General features: G+C 32.2%; 3 protein-coding genes across 3 annotated transcripts; 1 reads left to right on the forward strand and 2 right to left on the reverse strand.

Moving 5' to 3' along the window:
• Positions 6,146 to 11,604, forward strand: LOC109336490 (mitogen-activated protein kinase kinase kinase NPK1-like). Its single transcript, XM_019573114.1, has 17 exons — positions 6,146 to 6,577; positions 6,662 to 6,703; positions 7,548 to 7,613; positions 7,708 to 7,818; positions 7,895 to 7,975; positions 8,060 to 8,137; positions 8,241 to 8,323; positions 8,852 to 8,933; positions 9,010 to 9,110; positions 9,366 to 9,405; positions 9,565 to 9,621; positions 9,710 to 9,759; positions 9,908 to 10,055; positions 10,127 to 10,360; positions 10,441 to 10,766; positions 10,855 to 10,925; positions 11,144 to 11,604. The coding sequence occupies exons 1-17, from the start codon at positions 6,299 to 6,301 to the stop codon at positions 11,242 to 11,244; spliced, it is 1,950 nt and encodes a 649-aa protein (XP_019428659.1). The 5' UTR covers positions 6,146 to 6,298; the 3' UTR covers positions 11,245 to 11,604.
• LOC109336491 (microtubule-binding protein TANGLED-like) lies at positions 12,205 to 13,909 on the reverse strand. Its single transcript, XM_019573115.1, has 3 exons — positions 13,615 to 13,909; positions 13,375 to 13,436; positions 12,205 to 13,259 (listed from the first exon to the last, which is right to left on the reverse strand). Exons 1-3 carry the CDS (start codon positions 13,779 to 13,781, stop codon positions 12,397 to 12,399), a joined length of 1,092 nt encoding a protein of 363 aa, XP_019428660.1. The 5' UTR covers positions 13,782 to 13,909; the 3' UTR covers positions 12,205 to 12,396.
• Positions 14,913 to 19,305, reverse strand: LOC109336088 (kinesin-like protein KIN-14S). The gene is made up of 12 exons (XM_019572459.1): positions 19,172 to 19,305; positions 19,010 to 19,093; positions 18,766 to 18,911; positions 18,582 to 18,678; positions 18,230 to 18,493; positions 17,859 to 18,138; positions 17,280 to 17,441; positions 16,837 to 17,052; positions 16,713 to 16,750; positions 16,315 to 16,478; positions 16,120 to 16,233; positions 14,913 to 16,022 (listed from the first exon to the last, which is right to left on the reverse strand). Exons 1-12 carry the CDS (start codon positions 19,176 to 19,178, stop codon positions 15,138 to 15,140), a joined length of 2,457 nt encoding a protein of 818 aa, XP_019428004.1. The 5' UTR covers positions 19,179 to 19,305; the 3' UTR covers positions 14,913 to 15,137.

Raw genomic sequence — 21,618 nt, forward strand, 5'->3', positions numbered from 1 at the left:
GAAATCAAAGATTAAAATATTCTAAACCACTTTTAAAACATAATATTTTCTAAAAAATGAAACATTTTCAACAACAACTCATCAAAATCATAAACTTTCAAGAATAAAATACAAATTTTTTTCCTAAACACATTAAAGATTCATTTGATGTTAAAATCATCACATTTAAACATATTCAAATAATAACAATAATTTCTAATATTTTCAAACAAATAATTCATCTGACCTTGTCCAAAGATATAGTTTTCCCATCTAAGAATAAGGACGAAATTTCAAGATTTACAAAAGTCAAAAACTACGTTAAGGTTCATATGATTTTATTATCATCCCTTTTAGTTATGTCTTCATAAAAAACTTAAAGAACGAATATAAACTCTACTTTATGAATAACATAATAAAAGCTCATAACTTTCTATGAAGTATGAGAAGAAGATGAAGAAGAGAAAATAAAAGACTACCTTAGTTTGTATAGGAAATTTAGTGTAAAAATGAGAGAATGAGGTGAGGTATTTATAGGAGAGTCTCACTCTCATCAAATCAGAAAATTTAATGCAAAGTAAGTNGTAAGTATATTTAGACTAGCATAGATGATGTGTCTAATGGTGGTGGAGTGAGAGGATTTGTTGAGTGATTTAGGGGTTTTTGAAAGTTTTTGCATTACTTGTGTAACAAGTAAGTGGCTCATGAAATGATGAATTCCAACTTTATTGATATGATATAATTTCCCGATAAACGTCGTGTCCAAAAAATTTCGGATAATTTCGTCCGGAAATATACAATCTCCCGATTTAGGACATTTGCTTGAAACATCAAAACTTGAATTTCAAGGTGAAAAATATCTAGATATGAGTTACACACAAACTTGGTGTCTATTTTGACTAGAAATAATATTTTGAAGTCAACGGAGAAATCAGAATTCAATTTCGAGTTACAGAACTCAAAAAATGGGCGCAAACTCGACAAAACGACCCGAAATCGTCTCGGAAACTTTTATTCTCTAAAAAATCTTGAAAAAATAGGGCAAGTAAGAAAATCATAATACAGACTAAAACTCAACTGAGGTTTAGCCTAAAACATTACTGATTAATTTCTATAATTAATCATTAATACTAATTACTTAATTAAAAGTGTTGTGCAAAACACGGTGTTACAATGTCAGTTTAGAAGTTTTATATATCATTAGTCCATCCTCCATCATTTAACTTTAATTATCATTGACTTTTGAAAAAATAACACAAATGAATATTGGATAATATAAATCTTTATACTGACAATATATAAATATTACATATTCCTTTTTTTATATAATAATAATATGGAGAAATAAAAAACTACAAGGAAAAAAGGACTAGGCACAAGAGTTTGTTGCACAATTTTATTACACAATGTCGTTGTAGAAATTGTAATAATATAAAAGAAGGTAGGGGTAATACTTTGATGTGTGAATTAAGTCAATGATTAATTTGATCTGTGTATTTTTATGGGTGTCAATTACAGATGTAATTTGACATGCTTTAGCTAAATCTCAACCCAAGCACATTCTTTCTGACTATGCAATTCAAAAAATTATGTTTCCTATATTAGTTTTACTCGGTGTTTAAAACCATATCAGTAGTCAGGGTAATGATATAATGATATAGTGGTTTAACCAATGATTCAGTAATTAAACCGTATGCTGGTTAAATTGGATATACCAACTTATATTGTAATCCATATTGATAATCTACTCAAAATTCACATAAACAAACAATTTAAGTATTTAACAAATTCAAAGTCTAAATTGCAAAATATATATCAATCCAAAAGTATCACTTAACAAACGCAAAATATAAATAAATGACACAAGTTCATAACTCACCCTACAAAACAAATAAATTTGGAGTTTTAACATTAAGGAATCAAAGTTGTCTCATATCGAGGTTCCATTTTTGCACCAAATTCTACATTCAGATAGCTGACTCCAAGGTACACAAATATCACTGAGATTACACATGAACCAAAAAGTGTAAGCTATGTATACCTTGGAAACATGAAACATGTGCCTTGGAGTGTTGAAGAATGATTGGAAAGGTGAGTCACTATGTAATGAGTTTTTAAGTTTTTAAGTTTTTTTTTTTAAAAAAGAATGTGTATAAACCAACCGGTTTAGTCAAATTGCTCACCAGTTTCGACTGGTTTCGATACTTGGCCGGTTCAACATCCGTACCGTACCGATTAGGGGTTCGGTTTGCTGGTTTTCTGGTGGAATCGGCCCCACGGTATGGTTTTTACATCACTGGTTTTACTATCACGGTTTTTCAAATTTTTTCACTTTTTTCACACTATCAAAAAATGTTTTTGTGTTTTACCTTTTTGGAAATGTAGTGTATTTTACTGTTTCAAAAAAATTCTGAAAAGAAGTTATCTTACTTTATCATAGGAGAACTGACCTTCCAAATGACCTCTCCCATATTGAAAAGAATGATACTTTGGGAAATAGAAAATAAACTAAGCCCCAAAGTTATAATATTTGTGAAGAATAATTGTTATTGTTTTTTTAAAATATTTTTTTATATTTTCTTCACATCCAATGGGAGAAGTATACCATTTAATATAAAAATTGAAAGTCACACCAATATAATGTATGCTACATCAATAAATTATTTGTTCATATCATATTTTATGAAGGACTTATAGCTATAAAACATACCCACATTATTGTTATATTATTTTTTATTAAGATATTGGAGAAAATTAAAAAAAATGTAAAATTTTATTTAAGGATTAAAAATTAATCCAGATTTTGGATTGACTAAAATACTTTATTGATTATGGAGATACCAAAATTAATTATCAATATCAATTGAGCACATTTTTTTGTTATAGATAAAATAAATTTAACTTCCTAATACAAAGTTTCAATGTAATATTTGAATATTGATTCACCTTGTTATGTTTTTACCTTTTTGTTCTCATATAAGTTCTCTATATCTTCCATGCTAGAGGGTATCAATTCAATTTCATGCTATGGTGTCTTTATCCGACTTTGATGCTAAAATCCAAATTGCAAACACAAGTCTTCTCACTTCCCCCACCAACTTGAATTTTAGCTTTAGTGATAATAGTTTTTGTGAGATTACTTTCTCAATTTGTCTATCATCTTTAGATCATCCATAAAAAACGTGCATGTTTCAAAACTAAAAAAAACAAGAAAAAAAGAAATTTGTGCATTTCTTTAAGTAATGTATGTCCTAGTCAATGTGAAAAAATGTGGATTTGCAATATGCAATAGTTTACTATACATATTTACTCGTGTCATAAATTAATGGTCTATGTTTGTGAGCTACATTGGGATGTACATATTAGCTGTAGGGGATTATATTTGAAATTTCCGTAGGGAATCTTGAAAAAGTGTTCCAACATTTTTAATAGTTAATCATAATATAAACTAGGAGAAACCTTTAAATATTGGGTCACATGGAATGCTACCAAAAATTAAAAAATAGTTCTCAACAAGGTCAACCTAGTTTAAAAAATATTAATAACTTTTTGGGGAAGAATTAGTGTAAAAGAATGTTATCATTATTATTTAGAGTGTGATATCTATATATTATCAGCACGAATATTTATATACATTTAACATATCATTCATTATTTATCTGTATTTTTTAAAATCAATAATAAATAAACATAAATAGTGAATGATATAATACAAATATATAAAACTCATATATTAGTAGTACATTCATATTTTTATATTTAATACAAAATTTTCATTGGTGTAAAATTATTCAACCTTGAATATTTGCCTAAAATATAGCTTATTCTTGAATAAAGGTAGAGTCTTATTCGCTAAAATTTCTTTTTTAACTAACCTTATAAACATGTTGATATTAAGGTACCGACAATATATTAGTTTAGTGATATAAGATCCCATTAGATTTTTAGGATGACCAAAAGTTCAAAGATTTGATTCCTATGAACGACACATGTTGAGATAGACAATCACGTACCCGAAAAGAATTAGTTCATTACCCAAAGGGTGAAAAGATACCTTTGGTAATACAAAAAAGTTGATATTAAAGTATTTCTATTGACACTTCTTATAAATCAAATATAATTTTATAAAATAAAAACTATAATATAATTAACGCTGACAATGTAAGAGTTTTATGCACTGTCAGTTAATTGTTCATCATTCATTTTTAATTATCATCAATTCTTTAAAAATTAATACAAATAATGATGACTGATAGAGTATATGTGTATAAATTTTTACACTGACAGTATATAGATATTACATTTTTTAATTAATGAGTGGAGAATGTCAATGAACACCTTAAAATATTAACAATGATGACATCTCTAACGATTGATAATGATGATATATCTCTATTATTACTAGCATGTTGACATACAATGTCGTGCATGTCAACCCGCTTTCATATTGTTTATAACATGTAGTTTATTATTAGTTTAATAATTCACACTAATATAGTTTAGTTCTATTATATTATGATGGTTATTTATCATGTTCCACATCCTTTTGAGAAACAATATAGGAAGAAAAATAATTAATGTAATTTGGTTGAAGAAAAAAATAGGAACAAAAGAAATTAAATTAACTATTTGTGGGGGAATTCATAGTTGCAATGAAGGAAAGAAGAAATAGTTAAGGAAATAACATGGAACATGCATCGGGTGGAGAAGGACATTGAGTTATATGGTTTTTTCAATGTTATTAATATCATAACATTTATCAAATTGGATAGGATACTGGTATAGTGGTAGATTTACTAATTAAACCATGTACCGATGAAGTTAGATATACATATATTTTATACTAATATTAATATTGAAAAATCAATAAGGAAGACAATAATTATTTTTAATTATACCACTTGTTAAAAAAATGTATATGTAGACCATATTTTAGATGTATAAAAATATAGTAGGTGTGCATTTGATCCTCCGTACCAACATTTTTGTAAAAATAAATTGTTTGCATTATTTTTTTAAATGAAACAAACCGGTATGGCCAATACAGTTTAATTGAAAATCGGCCAATATGACCAGTGTAATTGCATGATCAGTATAAATGTTGTATCGTACCAGTATTAAGACTAATTCATTGATTGAACCAGCCAATATGAATCGGTTTTGATAACAATGATTCTTGTAGAAATTAGAATATAGTAATGGCAAAATAGGGAATAATAAATTACACCATGGTAGGGTGATTATATTAGTTTTTGACTTTATGAAGTAGTATAAGTTTCATAATAAATTACATTAATTTATCTATAATTATAAATTTAACATATAAATATATAATCATTCCTGCCGTTATTAATTTTATATTTTGATTGTTACAAAATATATAATAAAAATAAAAATTATTAGTACTCGTAGATATCGGTTATTCACACCCACAAATAGTACGAAGTTAGGAATGAGAAAGGAATACATGCCTTGCCCAACCCCATTGTCATCCACGTTTATTTAAAAAACTATAAGTTTGATATATATATATATATATATACACATACGCGTGTCGACAACCACTTCGTGTTTGTCGACCCGCATTCTTATTTTCTAGTATTAAATATTTAATTTTTATGTATTTCATTTTAAAGAATTATATTTTTTTTATTGAGTATAGATAATATTAAATTTATGTAATAGAAATATATAATAATGAATTGTAATATTACTAAAACTTACATTAAAAATTGCATTGGTGATTTGATATTTTTGTTTGTATGTAACTTACTTTAACTTCCATTAATATTTATTTTATTATGTGAGAAAGCATTATAATAATAGTTAATTAGGGGGGGTAAAATAGGCAAAAGAAAATTATAAGATGTTTTGACTTTATATATAGTATAGATATAGATATATATATAGATAATTAGTACATTGTACATCATTAATATCTCAAATATCATGAACTCTTAAAATAAATTATATAAATGAATAATAAATAATATACTAACTATATATAAAATTTTATTCCGCATATAAACATTAAATTGATAAACTAATACTATTGGTGAATGCAATACACCCTTATTTACAAGTATTTTATATTTTTGGTAATACCAAGAATAAAGAAACAAATACTTTATATATAAACACTATTTTAATTACTTCCTTGAATCAAGCAAATAAAGCAAGGTCCAATTTTTGAACCTTGATTTCCAACACCTCTTTTCCCTCCTTACCCCGACCTTTGCCGACGCAGAAATAACTCATTTTTTTTGAAACCTTACTTACCAGTTACCACTTTCAGTGAAAGAGGGAAAGGTCAAATGCAATGCAAGACATTTTTGGATCACTTCGGAGATCTTTCGTATTCCGTACTTCGCCGGAGAATAACAATCACAACGACGCCGCCAGAACAACAACCCTTGCTGATAAGATCGGTTCCTCCATTCGAAGTTCTAGATTGTTCTCTTCTAGAAACTTTCTTCCATCGCCGCCGCAAATCTCTATGATCCGGTGGCGCAAGGGCCAGTTGATCGGATGTGGTGCATTTGGTCAAGTTTACATGGGAATGAATCTCGATTCTGGAGAGCTTCTCGCTGTTAAGCAGGTCATTTCTCTTAATTTTTAATCTCATTTTTTGTTCTTTGGATTTCGATTTGAGTTTGACTTTGAGATTGATTTTGCTTTTTAGGTCTTGATTGCCGCAAATAGTGCTTCAAAGGAGAAGGCACAGGTTTGTTACTATATTTACATTGCATTCTGTAATGGAATGTTCTGCATTTAGAAAGTTATCAGTCCTTTTGATTAAATTCTAGGTGCTTTTGTCAGTGAGTGTGTATAAAAAGAAATGCAATTAAAGTTATGCACAGGATCTCTGATTGCATCATCCACTAAAGCAATTAAATTGAGTTAATTAACTAGTAAGCAGAACAGTTACTATACTTACACCTATTATATATGTGTATATTTGATAGATAACATTTGATATGAGAGGGGAATTGTGCAGCCGGGTTTTGAACCCAGGTGCTTACCAACTGAGCTGCTTATTATATATTATATACACAGATATATAGGAAGGGTCAACTTACAAGGTGTAAGACCTTTTATACAATATAATTTTATTCGATCTAATCATTTAATTATAACTATTCTTCATCAATAAAATACAAAACAGTTTTGGGTTGATGTGAAATTATGCATATTTAAACCTAAGGCATTGCATTTCATTGCTGGCTTTTCCATTTTATTTTATTTCAAAATTGTTGGGACAGGAAAGTTTTGAAAATGATAAAAATCATCACATCGACAGTATCTTTTTCTTGACGTTAACGTGAAACCTTTTGAGGTTGGGGTTAGGGAATTGAGTGAAGGTTACGACTAATGAGAACACAGCTTTCATTTTGCTGAATTATGTGAATATCATCTTGCTTCATTCCACACTTGGGATGATTGAAATTTTGGGCAGTGATTATCTCTGAGAACTTAATTAAATTACTATAAGTCCTTGTATGCTGTTGTAGTGTTGTTTCATCAGCACTTGGTGTAATAATGTGATAACATTTGTATGCCATTAACAGGCTCACATAAAGGAGCTCGAGGAGGAAGTTAAGCTTCTTAAAGATCTTTCACATCCTAACATCGTTGTGAGTATGATCTTTTTTATTAGTGAATGACATTAACAAAGTAATTACCCCACCGAAACACTCTTTTTTACTGAATAGCTTTTTTGGACCATAGAGATATTTGGGCACAGTCAGAGAGGAGGACACTATCAATATTTTCCTTGAATTTGTTTCTGGTGGATCCATATCATCACTTTTGGGGAAGTTTGGAGCTTTCCCCGAGACTGTAAGTTTTTTAGCTACTGAATGAATTTACTTGATAATTCTATTTGCAACATTGTTGTAATTAATTCATTAATCAGGTCATTAGAATCTACACAAAACAGTTACTGCTAGGACTTGAGTACTTGCACAAAAATGGGATCATGCACAGAGATATTAAGGTGATTTTTCTTTTAAAGTCATTGATATACATGTCAACTTGATTCTTTTCCATTTGCTGGCGTGTCAGCTTAAATTAATTTCAGGGGGCAAATATTCTAGTAGATAATAAAGGGTGCATAAAACTTGCAGATTTTGGGGCATCCAAACAAGTTGCTGAGCTGGTAATTTCGAGCTTCTCAGTTTCTCCACTGTCCCTTAGTTATACTGTTTACATGATAAGGATTTTTTTCATATTGGTCTAAGAGGTTAATTACTTCGCTGCAGGCTACCATTTCTGGTGCCAAGTCTATGAAGGGTACGCCATACTGGATGGCTCCTGAAGTTATTCTCCAGACAGGGCATAGCTTGTAAGTCCTTTTCACATATTCCATGACATGCTGCTCTGTTTCCAATATGTTTGTAAATTGAGTTTACTCCTCTTTTTCCTCAACCTCTTCTCTACTCCGTTACCTCTCACATTTAAAACCTTTCTACTCTATGCTTATCTACAAATAAGCAAACAAAATTAAACTTAAAATTGAAATGTAAAATTAAACAGGTAGAAAACAATGTCTTTGTTTAGGATGTAGATAATTTAGGTACAGGAATTTTCCGGGAGCCACATAGGTGAGCTGTGCTTGTGAAGTTCATAGTCATATGCAATTTAAGAAGAGTTATTATATGTCAACTTGTCAAGTAATTTTCTTGTCTAGCATTAGTTATAGTGAATTAGTAGTGTGTTATACAATATACATAAATTGAAGGTCAACCTTTATAAAGTTTGTTAGGAGCTTCTTTTTTCTTTCTCTTAATTTTTTGTGTATAATTTATTTATTTTAATTTTTATGTATCCCTTGAAACTTAAAACCATTTTCTTTACACATTGATGTTTTTAGCTCTGCTGATATATGGAGTGTTGGCTGTACTCTGATTGAGATGGCTACTGGAAAGCCTCCCTGGAGCCAGCAGTACCAAGAGGTATAAAAAATTCTGATGTGTGAAGTTCTGTTTGGGTTGCTTTCTGAAAATCTACTAAAAAAGATTAGACCTTCAGGTTGCTGCTCTCTTTCATATAGGGACAACAAAGTCTCATCCACCTATCCCTGATCATCTCTCTGTTGAAGGAAAGGATTTTCTTCTAAAATGTTTGCAGAAGTATGCTACTTTTTCCCCTTTGCTCCCATTTTTTCCTAATTAGTTTTTTGTTGAAAATTTTCCTAATTAGTTTTAATTTTGGATTGTCGATGAATTCTCATGTCCTAAAATATATTTTGGAAATTTGATTGTGTCACATATATGGATCCCTTTTGTTGCTTAGTAAAAAAGAGGAGCTTAACCTCTCAATTCAAGAGACAGAAGAAGCCTGTTGTTAATTATTAGATCACAGTTCTTACATGTTATCCTTTGTAGGGAACCAATTTTGAGGGCATCAGCATCGGAACTGCTGCAGGTGAGATTCTATTTGTATTTCTCTTTTAACTTTACCTGAGAACTGCAACAATTTAAGTGGTCATTTGAGTTCTGCTCTATAAGTATCATAATATTTTGCAATAAATGATTCAGTTTCAGTTCTCTCTAAGATTAAATATAAGTTTGTAATTGGGTGCAGCATCCCTTTGTTACTGGTCAGAAGATGGATTCTGCTCCTTTGTCATATGCTGCCATGGTATGTATAGTTCAAAGTGATATATAAAAAGCAGTTTGAGTTATCTAATAAACCATCTTTTAAGGAGAATATCTTTTGCTTTCAACAGAGGAAATTTGAAGCTTATTCACCACCGTGTGCCCAAACTGTTGATTCCTTGTAAGTATTGGGGTATTATTTATTACCTTGTAATATTTAGCAGTTCTGTCACAGTAGAAACCATAAAGGGGTTGTTTTTAGTAGCATTTATTTGTAATTCATAAATGTCTTCATCAGGCTTTAGTGCTTTACCTTATAATTTATGTAGCCTGTGCAGCACAGCTGTAAATCCTCAAGACTTTGGAAATAAACAGTTGCGGGGAGTGAATGTTGATGACATGTGTGAGATAGATGACAACGATGAGTTCTCACAGAATGATGTCAAATACAGATCTTTGATGTCCAAAGATATTGAGGTGATTGGATTTAAGTTCTTATTTTGTATTTTTATTTAAAATTTCTGGAAACTAATTTTCTATATATTTAGAGTTTCAACCCTATGTCTGATCCCTCTGATGATTGGGGGAGTAAATTTGATCCTAGTCCAGACTTGGAAAAGAGAGAAGATGGTTTTGACATTAATGAAAGTTACATGCCACCCGGTCACTCTGAGGCTTTTAATGAGGGAGAGAAAGATTTTTCCTTTCCCTGCGTGCCTTCTCTGTCTGAGGAAGACGATGAGCTCATGTTGACAAAAATAAAAGCCTTTTTGGATGAGAAGGTATTGCTTTTAGTTGGAATCAAGTTAGTTCCCCGCTTCCAACTTTTCATTTGTCTAATTTTTGTGTCAAAATGTGGCAGGTTTTCGAACTGAAAAAACTCCAAACACCTTTACACGAAGAGTTCTATAATAGTTTAAATACGTCTTGTTTTCCCAATGTGGCTGATAGCACAAGTGATGAACCTACTCCAAAATACTTGAAATTACCTCAAAGTAGGTCACCAAGTCGGATACCAATTGGCAACCCACCTATAGTGGTTGATAATGCTGGAAGTCCTGGAAGTAATGGAAGATCCTCGTCAAATGTTGGCAATGTCAATGATGGTTCGCCGGACATTCGAGCATCTCCCCATAATGAATTGGAAGGACTGCCTGTAGACTCTCAGCAGGAGCCAATCAGCCTGAGGTTTGTTTGGTTAATTCTTTGCTCAGCTTGTGTTAAGCACCCTTTATTCGGTGTAGAGATATTTAAATTCTACATGTTGTGCTTGCAGTGTAAGCTTATCACCAGAGTTAAAGAAGATGTGGGGAGAAGAGCTTGCCATGGAGATGGAGAGACAACGAGGTTAGAAGTTCAAACTTGTTTTTTTTCCAGTTGTACTAAATTTACGAAAGATGCTTAAGTTTTATACTTAAGAAAGAGAAGTTTGCCTTTTTATTTTGTCCCTATTTTAAAAGAGGCTTCCAAGTTACAAGTTGTCTTTATCATGCAAAACTGTCAAACCACTTAGATGAATGAAACATATATATGCTAGCTTTTGTCATAATTTATTTATTTTGCAGAGAGGCGCCAAGCAGGTAGGGCGGGGAAGACATCATCGCCAAAGGATCTAGCTATACATCGTCCAAGAGAGCGGACAAGATTTGCATCTCCCAGCAAATAATACGTATTAGAGCATTCATCATTTCATCATGAACGGGACTAAGTTGTAGTCATTGGGAATGCAAACTCAATTGATGCCGCAGTTTTGTTGGGGATGTTAGTTATATTATACAAGATTTGGCCATTTACCATTAGACATCCCACATGCTCAGTTAAGTATTTCAATGTGTTAGCCAGAAGAAGCTTCAATGCTCTCCCAATTAAAAAACATTTTATACAGGTGTTGTAGATTGAGATGGAAATGCTCTCCCTCAACTTTGTGCTTAGATTGTATTATGAATATATAAATAATCAGAAATGTGTTGTGTGAGAGAGATTGCCTATGAATCTGATGCCATTTGTCTTTCTTTTTCTTCTATTATTCAATGTTGTTGCAGTAACTTTCACAAACTACCACTTCCAGCATGTTTGGCTTTCAGATGACAAAATTGAGTTAGATGAATGGAAAATAAAAGAGTTGAGTTGACTATGGTTTTGAGATTTTGTTAGTTAAAATAACCCATTCTCGTTTTTAACCAAAATATATGATTTTGGGTGAAGCTCAATTTTCTCCAACCAAGCCAATCGTCTTCTATATCACCATGTAAGTTAGGCTTGTTAGGTGCATGGATGCACCTCAAATTAAACTTAAAATACGACACTTTTTTGATGGGGATGGGGGAAATTGTTCAACTGTTGCCAGGTGCTCATACTTTGTTTCAGTTCTACCCATAAATTGCGACTCAATTGGACCCTTGTGAGTAAAGCCATTGTCACCGGTGGATTCCTTAAACCAGCCACAGATTCTGACCACCACCATCTAATATCTTGTGCTTGCACTAGTTCCTATATCTTCCATTGTGAACCACACCTAACGTAATCCAGCAGCAAAAAGGTGCACCATAACATCGAAGAATGCATAATAGAATTGGGCATCAAATTATTGGTGGGTGCAAACCGGGTAAAGTGGATCCTGGGAATGTTTTGGATAATAGATTTGTTCTTATTGGGACAAAAAATAGTTGGCATTGAATGTGTGATTGTGCTGAATGGATAAGAAAGATCCTTACCAAGTACCAACTAAACAAACAGAAACAATAGTACAAGTATGAACATTAAGAATAAAGCCGCGGCTTCAAATTAAAACCAATGTAGGTAGAGCATTTATATGTTGTTAAGTTCTTGGAAGAGGGAATTGCACTGCTGATGTTGGGCGCTGCTTCAATCCACTTACTAACACATCACTTTTCTGTACACTTTTCTTGCCCCTTAATGGTGAAATTAATCTGTTTGCCAGTCTTGAAGGAGAGAAAGATCGGCGGAATTTAGATGCAGCTGATCTCTTTGGTGAACTAATGCTCAAACTTGCAGGTCTCTTGGGTGATATAGACACAACTGGTGGGTGAAATATATGAAATTTAGATGCTGCAGCCAATCTCTTTTGAGAGCTCTTGCTCAAACTTGTAGTAGGTCTTGTGGGTGAAATTGACACAGTTGGTGGGCTTTTTTTAATCTTGACTTGAAATTTGGAGGTTGAAGGTGGAGACTTGACCAAAAATTTATGTGGTGTTCCTTTATTTTTGGATATGATTGGAGACCTTGTCTTCCAAAACTGTTTCTGCTGTGAAGACTGAGTGGACAAAAACAAAGGGTTGGGGAACAATACAGTCTTTCTAGCCCATGGCCTATTCTTGGGTGATACTCTATTGGCTATATACTTACTATTTTCTTTATCAAACTCTCTTACTTTCGGAGGAGAAACCTTAAAATTGATCCTGGAACGAGCGCGTTGAAGTGTCGGGGAATCTTCATACTGTAGTTTGGTTTGCTTCTCTTTCTTCCTTCTAGCCTTGAGCTGTGTGTTTTCATGGCATGCTTTAAGGTTTGTCCTTTGAGACAACGGAGTTTTCGGGTCCTCGGTGGAAGTTTTCATACCAGCTGCTGAAACTATTTCTCTGGCAAATTGACTTGCCTGTAAAATTTCACCAACAGTTTCACCTAAAAGCATTGCAGGCAATGACATTACCCTCCATTCACCTGCAAAAAGGGTTACAAATGAAGAGAAAGAACATATTAAGTAAAATAGATGCCAATTATTGCACATGACCCATTTAAATAAATTGACTTTGACTTAGCAATAGAACTACTTAACCTGTGTTTGCTGGAAATGGAAACTTCCCTTTAGGAGATTTGCTAGTGGCACCATTCTTAACCCTTCAATGGCAAGAACACAAACCATTCAAGTTCACAACTTGAAACAATGTAGCTTAATAATATAATGTTTTATAAACATCAAATTGAAACAAAATATATCACTCTGGTTACAAAAAAAAAGTATTTAAGAACTATTTGGCAACACCATAATATTTGAAGTTTTAAACAAAAAATGCACCTAAGAGATGTTTTGAGATATCCTCTAGTGGTTCCTGCAGTGACAGTGTGGTGAAGTTCATGAAGGCGAGCCATACAACGATCCACCTTGTTGAGTGTTTCTCTAATGAGAAGTGGATTGAGAGGGGGTAACACTTTCTTCTGCTTTGGTGGGCTTCTTGCAACCATGTTTCTTTTCACTCACACAACACACTATGCTCTCTCTCTCTCTCTCTCTCTCAGACACAGACCAAAACCAAAGTGTAAATGTGATGATGTAAAACAAATAAGATGAGTAGAGTCTTGTTTTCCAACGGTCGAGTAAGACTTCTATGTGTCTGTCTGTCCTCATTAAGCCAATTCCAACGGCTATTGCCTAAAAGCACACCTTTTTTCCTTGGGCCCCGAGTTTGATTAAGGACTTTTTTGGATCAATCAAATTACTTTATTTTAACAAACATAATGGTTCGTGAGAGAAAAATGTATACACTGATTTATACATTATTACTACTAGTGTGTACAGGCACTTCGTGCCTGCCGGTGAATATTATGTGATACTACATATTCAATTTTATATATTTCATTTTTTTGAATTAAAAGGTATTTTTGTGTTTGGTGTACTTTATATTATATTTTTTGTGTTTACGATAATGTTTAATTTAAGGTGAGATATGTGGTTAATTAATGTATTGATGATAGTTGCTTATGATTATATAGTTTTTTTGTAAAAATTAAATAATGTTAAGAGCAATATAGGAATGAAAATTACACCATGATGAAAGTTATTTCAAGTTTTGGCTTTATATATAGCATATATATTATCTACGAACAATGCATAATTTATCATTTTTTTGTACTATCTAATGCATAATTATTATTTTTTGTACTATCTAATGCATAATTATCATTTTTTGTACTATCTAAGGGATCTAGCAGAGTCCTGTACCAATAAACCAACATCTTGTTAATATAAATGACTCAGTCATATATTTTAAAACAATTATTTATATAATGCTAGTTTCTAGATCAAATATGACAGTGACTTTTACTGTAATATACATAAATGTTTACTTTTTGATTTTATCATGGATCTTATCATCCATCCTATTACAAGGAAAAAGAGACTAATCTCTGGACGTTACAAACTTACACTTCCAACTAGTGTTTGGAACGAATTTCGTGGCTATTTCTATTTAAAACATGAAAAGGGGAGATATTGACATTTGAAGCTGAAAATGAGAGATATGAACATGTGATAGCATCAGAGATTTACATGAAAAACATGTACATATGTTACTTGAAATTAGTCAAACTATGATGTTAATTTAATTGAAAGTAAAAGTAAGCATTGGAAACAATTCCAAACAAGAGTATTTGTCGTTGTTTGAGAAAACAAGGTTCACTGCATTTCACGTGATAGCATCAGATATGTTACACATCAAACAAACTAATATCAAATTATGATAGAAATTTAATTGGAAGTATTTGTAAGCATTGGAATCCGTTCCAAACATGAGTATTTGCCAATGTTTGAGAAAATAAGGTTCACTGCATTTCAGAGTAAGGTCGAGATGGCAAGAGCGACTTTCTATTATTTTTCAAGCCTTTCAGCTTAAGAGGACTCCACACTAAAGGTTTCCTTTGTAGTGCAAGGGCAATTGGATGCCTAGCCAACCGAGAATCTGCCTGTATTGGACTGCCCCTAAATTTGCTGCTGCTCCGAATAGACATCGGTGTTGTCTGAACTGATGAAGCTCTCAACTCTGGCAATGGAGCGAACAAACTTGAATACCGAGCTTTCCTTTGGTTATTCCTCAATGATTGTTGTCCCCCGAAACTGCTCTCACTAGTAAATTGAGAGGATGAGGTGCGTAGTGGTGTTTTGAGGTCATGAGTTGTGTCAGGGCGGAGTGTAGCAACGGAGACCCGCCTCCTTGTCTGAAGGACCTGCATTGGTGCAGCAGATGGTTGAGACGCTGAGGTGCGTAGTGGAGTTGTCATGTCATAAGCTGTGTCAGGACGGAGTGCAGCAATGGAGACTCGCCTCCTCGGCTGAAGGATCTGCATTGTTGATGGTGCAGGTAGTCTCACTGGCACTGCAATGGATACCCTGCTTCTTGGTTTTGCAAAGCTTTCTGTGTTTATTGTCATTGAATTCCTTCTTCTTCTGCCTGTGTTTTCCTTTCCATTCATGGAAGTGGTATATCTCTTTGATGCTAAAGGAGGTGATGGAGGCAAGAAATTAGTTATTCTTCTTAGTGGCATCCTTGATTTCGAAGGATTCAATGGTGGCTTCTTATTTGTTACGGGTTTCTGAGCTGCGGTTTGTGTTGATGACGAAGGTTGAGTTGAAACAGCAGCAAGTGACCTACTTTCTTGCTTTAGTCTGGTTTTTCTTTCTTCTGCTATCTGGTTCTCAAGGTCCCGAACCTGGCGAAATTGATCCAGAGTTGATGAGAAATATAACTTACAGGAAAATAAGACAACTTTTCTTAGTTACTTCAATGAATATTTCTGATGATTATACCTTTTCCTGAAGGTTTTTACAATGGTAATCTCTTGCAGCAAGCCTGAGTTGCAAGTTTTGCAAGTTATCCTGTAATTTCCTAGTTTCCTTCTCATCATTTTTGGCTTTTTCTGCCTGTTTTTGTGAAGAACTTTGGAGCGTTAGGATTAGAAAACCAGTTATTGTTATCAAAAGAGCAATTCTACTATAACTAACCATTTGCTTGTACTTAAACAGCTCGGTGAGGTCTACTTGCTTGCGAGCTGGGCCACTCTCAATTCCACGGACACGGGTGGCAAAATTTAGTGAACAAAGTGTCTCTCCTAAATCTGACGCACTTGGACTTACCTGCACAAACATCAATGTTTTGCAATCTCCTCCTGCATTTCAACCCCAGATCAACATTGCACATAAATAAATAAAAAATATGCACAGACCCACAACCCAGAGATCTTTTTAAAACAACTATATCAATTGCTATTGGATCTGTTTGATTTATCTAATAAATATAAATTTTACTATCAGTTATGAAGTACCAGATTGATTAACGGATTGAGTTACATATGAGTATTTTCAAAGGGTCACAAGTTCATAACACTGAAATGAAACCTCACCTAATGAGCTTTGCAGTATGTGAGTGAGCTTCGAGTTTCTGTCTCAAACAGAAGATACAAAATTAATGAGATAAAGGACCATTATGTAAAAATGTATGTGTATAAGAGGGGAATAGATAATTACCTGTATGGGATGTGGGGTGATTTGGAAGCAAGGGCAGAAATAACATCACCAAGTGCTGAAAGAGACTTATTTATAAATTGAGACTCCTTCAGTCTTTCTCCTTCAGCTTCAGTTTTTCCTACACGCTCACTTCCAGCCAAGTCTATTAGCCAAAGATGACTCCTTGTTCTCTGGCCATTGATTAAACTATCCCCCACAACAGTTACTCGCAACAAGCTGCATGTAAAATCACCTTTGTCATTATCAATAATGTGCAAGAAACATGCACACAGTCACCCAGAACAGTAGTGGTTTATTGAGATAATTGTTACATTGATTTACTGACACAGAATGTGACTGTGTCAACTTAAAAAGTGACATATTCAATTATTAAAATGTTAATTAAATAAAGCAGAAAATGGGACACATGAAGTAAGCTTATCAGTAAGAATTGTGATATATACCAATGAGAACGACTGCTAAGCTCGTTAGCACAGGTAGACCCCACCGATCTGACTCTGTTTCCTGTTTTGAGAATTTCCCACACATCTTCTGTTCCACTAACAGGAGCTTCAACAAGCCCTGGGACTTCTTGGGTTCCATCTGCAGCTTGCTTTATCTCCAACCTAGTTTAAAATTTGTTCTCCACTTCAGTCACATCACATTAGAAAATTCTACACATCAAAATTTTATGCTTGATTGTGGGTAGAGAGGGGAGATTTAGAGACTACATTGATTAGATTAGCTGCTATACGCAACTTCAGCTTTGATACATCAAAGGAATTTCAAATGCAGATAGTGGTTAAGCTTAAGACTATTGAAATCACATGGAGAAGGTCAAACTTAGAACCATGAAACTCTAATGTCACTGTTTTTTCAGACTCATTATGCAGCAAAGAAACAAGTCACTGGCATTATCAGCTCTTACTTTTATTAATAGTAATATCATATGGAAATAGCTGACTAGTTTAAAACAAAAGGAACTCAAATCCAATATACTAAATCAGAATATAAAAAGTTATTAAAGCGCAATGAAAACTAACCTCTTTGTTGGTTGGTTAGAATTTTCCGCCAAGAGATCTCTTATCTTCTCATTGTAGACCTCCAACATGCTGACACACAATTCATACTTGGTTATGCCACGTCTCTCTTCAGTTAACTGAAATAGTTCCTCCAGTGTTCTATAGTTAACTCCTCTGTGATCTGGTGTTCCCTCCATTGTAAATGTTTTCCCAGTTCCAGTTTGCCCATAGGCAAATATGCAGACATTAAACCCATCCAATACTGATATAACTATGGGTTTTGTCTGTGCAAAAACAGACTCTGCAATGTAAGACAATACAAGTTTAATCATTTCAAAAATGAACATATATCTTCAGTGCAACATAATCAAAACTTGAAAGTTGTCTTGTACCTTGATTATCTTCGGGCCTAAATACATGATCAAATTTAAATTGCTTCTTGGAAGAGTCAGCGCAAACAACTTGAAGCTCATTATCAGGAAGTGAATCAAAATTGACCACAGATGCAGACCCATTTGCAATTTCACTTCCACTCAATGGTCTACATCTGCAGAAAACTCTAATGTTCCCCTTCAGTTCAATTACTTCATTGTAAAGACGCCTACGCTCAGAGGACTCCTCCAGGAGCTTTCTTTTCAAGAGATCATTTTCAGAACCTAGTACCATACCAAAAAAAACCCTACTATAAGTAATCATAAAAAATGAGGCTGAATTCTAATTTTACGTTTATATTTAAGGTCATACCTAGAAGCTGAACAGACTTCAAAAAATCAGAGACAGGAAAGGATTTAGTTATGAGCCTCACTTCATCAGATAGGGCTACATGCTGCTGCTTCAAATCCTGATGCACGAATCATAATTTCAGTCCCTGAATTACGATAAACATCAAAGAAAGGGATATGCATTAAATCGAACCCTAAAAAATTACCTGAACTTTGGTACTCAAATCAAGAATTTTCTTCGGCATTTGAACTGTATCACCTTGATCGGGAGAATTTTCATGAATCCCATTGGATATGATGCCTTCAGCCATGACAGAGTTAGGGTTTTCGTTCAATTGATTTGGTACAACTTCTGTTGAGATGATATTCCAGAATGATCCAACAACAATTAATAACGTATTTTAATTATTTTGAGTTACTAATGGACAATTGAAAGAAAAAATTAGGAACCTGAGGCAACGATTGAAGAAGTGAGATTCTCAAGATCGCATTCAAGAACTAACGGATTAAGGATTTGAGTTTGAATCGTAAGATCTGAAAAAATGCAATAATTGGTTAAAGATATTATGATATAAGAAAGAATTGATTCATGAGAATGAGTAGGCGAATTACCGTTCATTTCTTTGTCAAGAAACGAAGAAGAAGAATTCCGAAATCAGAAATTTGCGAGTGTGAGCGAGGAAGAGAATAAGAAGAAGAAAAGAGAGTGATTCAGATTTTCAGAAAGTAAAAAAAGGAGGGTCTTCGTTTTTTATTTGAATTTTGAAGTTGGAATTGTCATAACGGCTACATGATATTTTGTGGAACGTTATCACGACACCCACTAAAGGTATTGGGCCCCGACCCGTTGGTTGGACAAAAAAAAAACAGATAACATGTTTAGTTTTTTCTTATCACAAATTGTATCTTTTATAAGTAAGAAATTAATTTTTTCAAGATATGTTTATATCTTCTAATAAATATTATTCCTAAAAATGGAACATTTAATATTTTAGTCATCCTATAAATCAAGGAAGACATAACCACTAGACGAACATTTTATTGATAGGACATGTTTAGTTTTATAACATATATATACTCTTTTCTTTTTTTAGTTTTTATTAGGATTTAATAGGTATAATGTAAATGTTTTTTATACCGTCAACAATTATTTATTGTTCATATGTTAAGTTCATTAATTTTCAAATAAACGTAATACAAATCAATAGTGAATATAATCTACTATATATTAATAAGAAGTTGATTTAATGATATAGATATTTTTTGATATCTATATATCATATAAGTTTTGACAAAAATTCAATTTCTAAGTTAGACAATTACTATGAGACTTCAAAAAAAGTTTAATTAATTATTTGTCCATATTGCAATAGAATACCTCTCCTTAAAAAACAGTAAATAGCTTATATATTATTTTTTTTACCGAGATAATCAAACTCCATACCCAAGGGTGAAGAGGGCCAAGTCTCATGAACAGACTCAATAAATATAAGAGAAATCCAGCTCAAGAGCACCTTAATATTAGCAAATCAAAGGGTTTTTTTTTTAGAGAAAAAGATGTATGTACTGACAGTTTATGAGTTTTATACACTGTTATTGTATCATTACTATTGATTTTTTATTATTGTTGACTTTTCAAAAAAGGTAATCTAAATAAACGGTGGATGATGAAGTGTATGTGTATAAATCTTTATATATTTTACACTTATTTTTTTATACTTTTGACCTCCCAGGCAGACCCAATAAAACATCATAAATTCAGACTTAGCCAGCTATTTTGGTTAAAACCCATTTCATTGCGACTAATCCACATAAACCATAGAATGAAAACATTCCCTTGAAATCAATTCCTCTCTGGGTATTTTTAATTTTTTATATTATCATTCATGTAATAAATGATACATTTTGAATGGCTGAGATTTTGCAACCATGCTTTTACCACTGATATTCCCTTTCATGGAACAATCTTATTTTTCTTAATAAAATTTAGATTAGGAAAAATATGCCTCGTATAAAGTTAATGAAATTTTACAATGATAATTTTCTAGTATATATCATACTCATTTGATTAATGTATTTCATTTATTTATGTGTTTTCTTTCTCCTCTTTACTTAAATATTTATATTTATATATTATGTTTGTTTATATAGCCTTGGTTCGTCAATTACATAATATTTGAGTGAAAGCTTAAACTAAATGAGACAAATTTTTTGTTGAACAAGCCTATTTGATCTAAATTTAGTTGGATTAATTTGTTGAAATTATTATTTTATCTCTAAACTCAAAAATCAAAGAAGGTACAATTATAAATATTATCTAAAAATTTGACATTGTATAAAAATTACTGAAATTAATTATGGCAAGTTTATTGAATTTGTTATGTTAATCTATTTTATACACAAGCAAAGTGTGACTCGGTTAAGTATTATATGTTTTTTCTCATTAATTAAGATTTGAGCCTGGCTTTTGAGTAAGAAGAAAACTTTGGGCGAATGTTGATTCCATTATATTATGAATGTGTTCATCTCAAAGAAGAATGTTTTTTAAGAGAAATATGTGACTAGACTAAAAAAAAAACAATTTTATCATAAGCATCAAAACATGTTTTAAAAAAATAATTCCTGAACAATGCTTAAATATGTTGTCAGACCATGTAAATATAGATAGTGTTTCTTTTAGATTTCTACTTTTTCCTTTAGTTCACACTTTAATTAATCATTTTAGTTTTTAGTAAGTGAATAAAATATCTTTTCATACTGACATAATTGCATACGGCTATACTTTGGGATTTATTTTTATCTTTATCTTTTTCAGCAAGTAAAAATATAACATGTGTACTATTTTGTTTTGTTTTAGAAATATTTTTGTAGAAAATGATTAAATATGACACACGTCATAATTTTAATAGTTGTAAGAAAATAACTTATCTTCTTATACTAGGAGATACTTTATTCTATATTAATAATGTAATTAACTAATATGACATATTAGTCTGAGGCACACTATCACTACAAAGTAAAAACAAATTTTAAACTATACAAAAATTAAAATGAAAATA

Source organism: Lupinus angustifolius, chromosome LG20 (genome assembly GCF_001865875.1).
Source record: "Lupinus angustifolius cultivar Tanjil chromosome LG20, LupAngTanjil_v1.0, whole genome shotgun sequence".
NCBI classification, from domain to species: domain Eukaryota; kingdom Viridiplantae; phylum Streptophyta; class Magnoliopsida; order Fabales; family Fabaceae; genus Lupinus; species Lupinus angustifolius.

What these genes read in the sequence shown, in the direction of transcription:
- LOC109336490 (XM_019573114.1), top strand. Translation starts at nt 6,299, where the DNA reads ATGCAAGACATTTTTGGATCACTTCGGAGATCTTTCGTATTCCGTACT. An exon ending in TGATGTCCAAAGATATTGAG is followed by an intron (nt 10,056 to 10,126) that starts GTGATTGGATTT and finishes CTATATATTTAG; the next exon opens with AGTTTCAACCCTATGTCTGA. An exon ending in AAGCCTTTTTGGATGAGAAG is followed by an intron (nt 10,361 to 10,440) that starts GTATTGCTTTTA and finishes AAAATGTGGCAG; the next exon opens with GTTTTCGAACTGAAAAAACT.
- LOC109336491 (XM_019573115.1), bottom strand. Translation starts at nt 13,781, where the DNA reads ATGGTTGCAAGAAGCCCACCAAAGCAGAAGAAAGTGTTACCCCCTCTC. An exon ending in TATCTCAAAACATCTCTTAG is followed by an intron (nt 13,437 to 13,614) that starts GTGCATTTTTTG and finishes TTGCCATTGAAG; the next exon opens with GGTTAAGAATGGTGCCACTA. An exon ending in TCCATTTCCAGCAAACACAG is followed by an intron (nt 13,260 to 13,374) that starts GTTAAGTAGTTC and finishes CCCTTTTTGCAG; the next exon opens with GTGAATGGAGGGTAATGTCA.
- LOC109336088 (XM_019572459.1), bottom strand. An exon ending in TTCTTCAATCGTTGCCTCAG is followed by an intron (nt 18,912 to 19,009) that starts GTTCCTAATTTT and finishes TCATCTCAACAG; the next exon opens with AAGTTGTACCAAATCAATTG. An exon ending in CATACTGCAAAGCTCATTAG is followed by an intron (nt 16,479 to 16,712) that starts GTGAGGTTTCAT and finishes GTTGAAATGCAG; the next exon opens with GAGGAGATTGCAAAACATTG.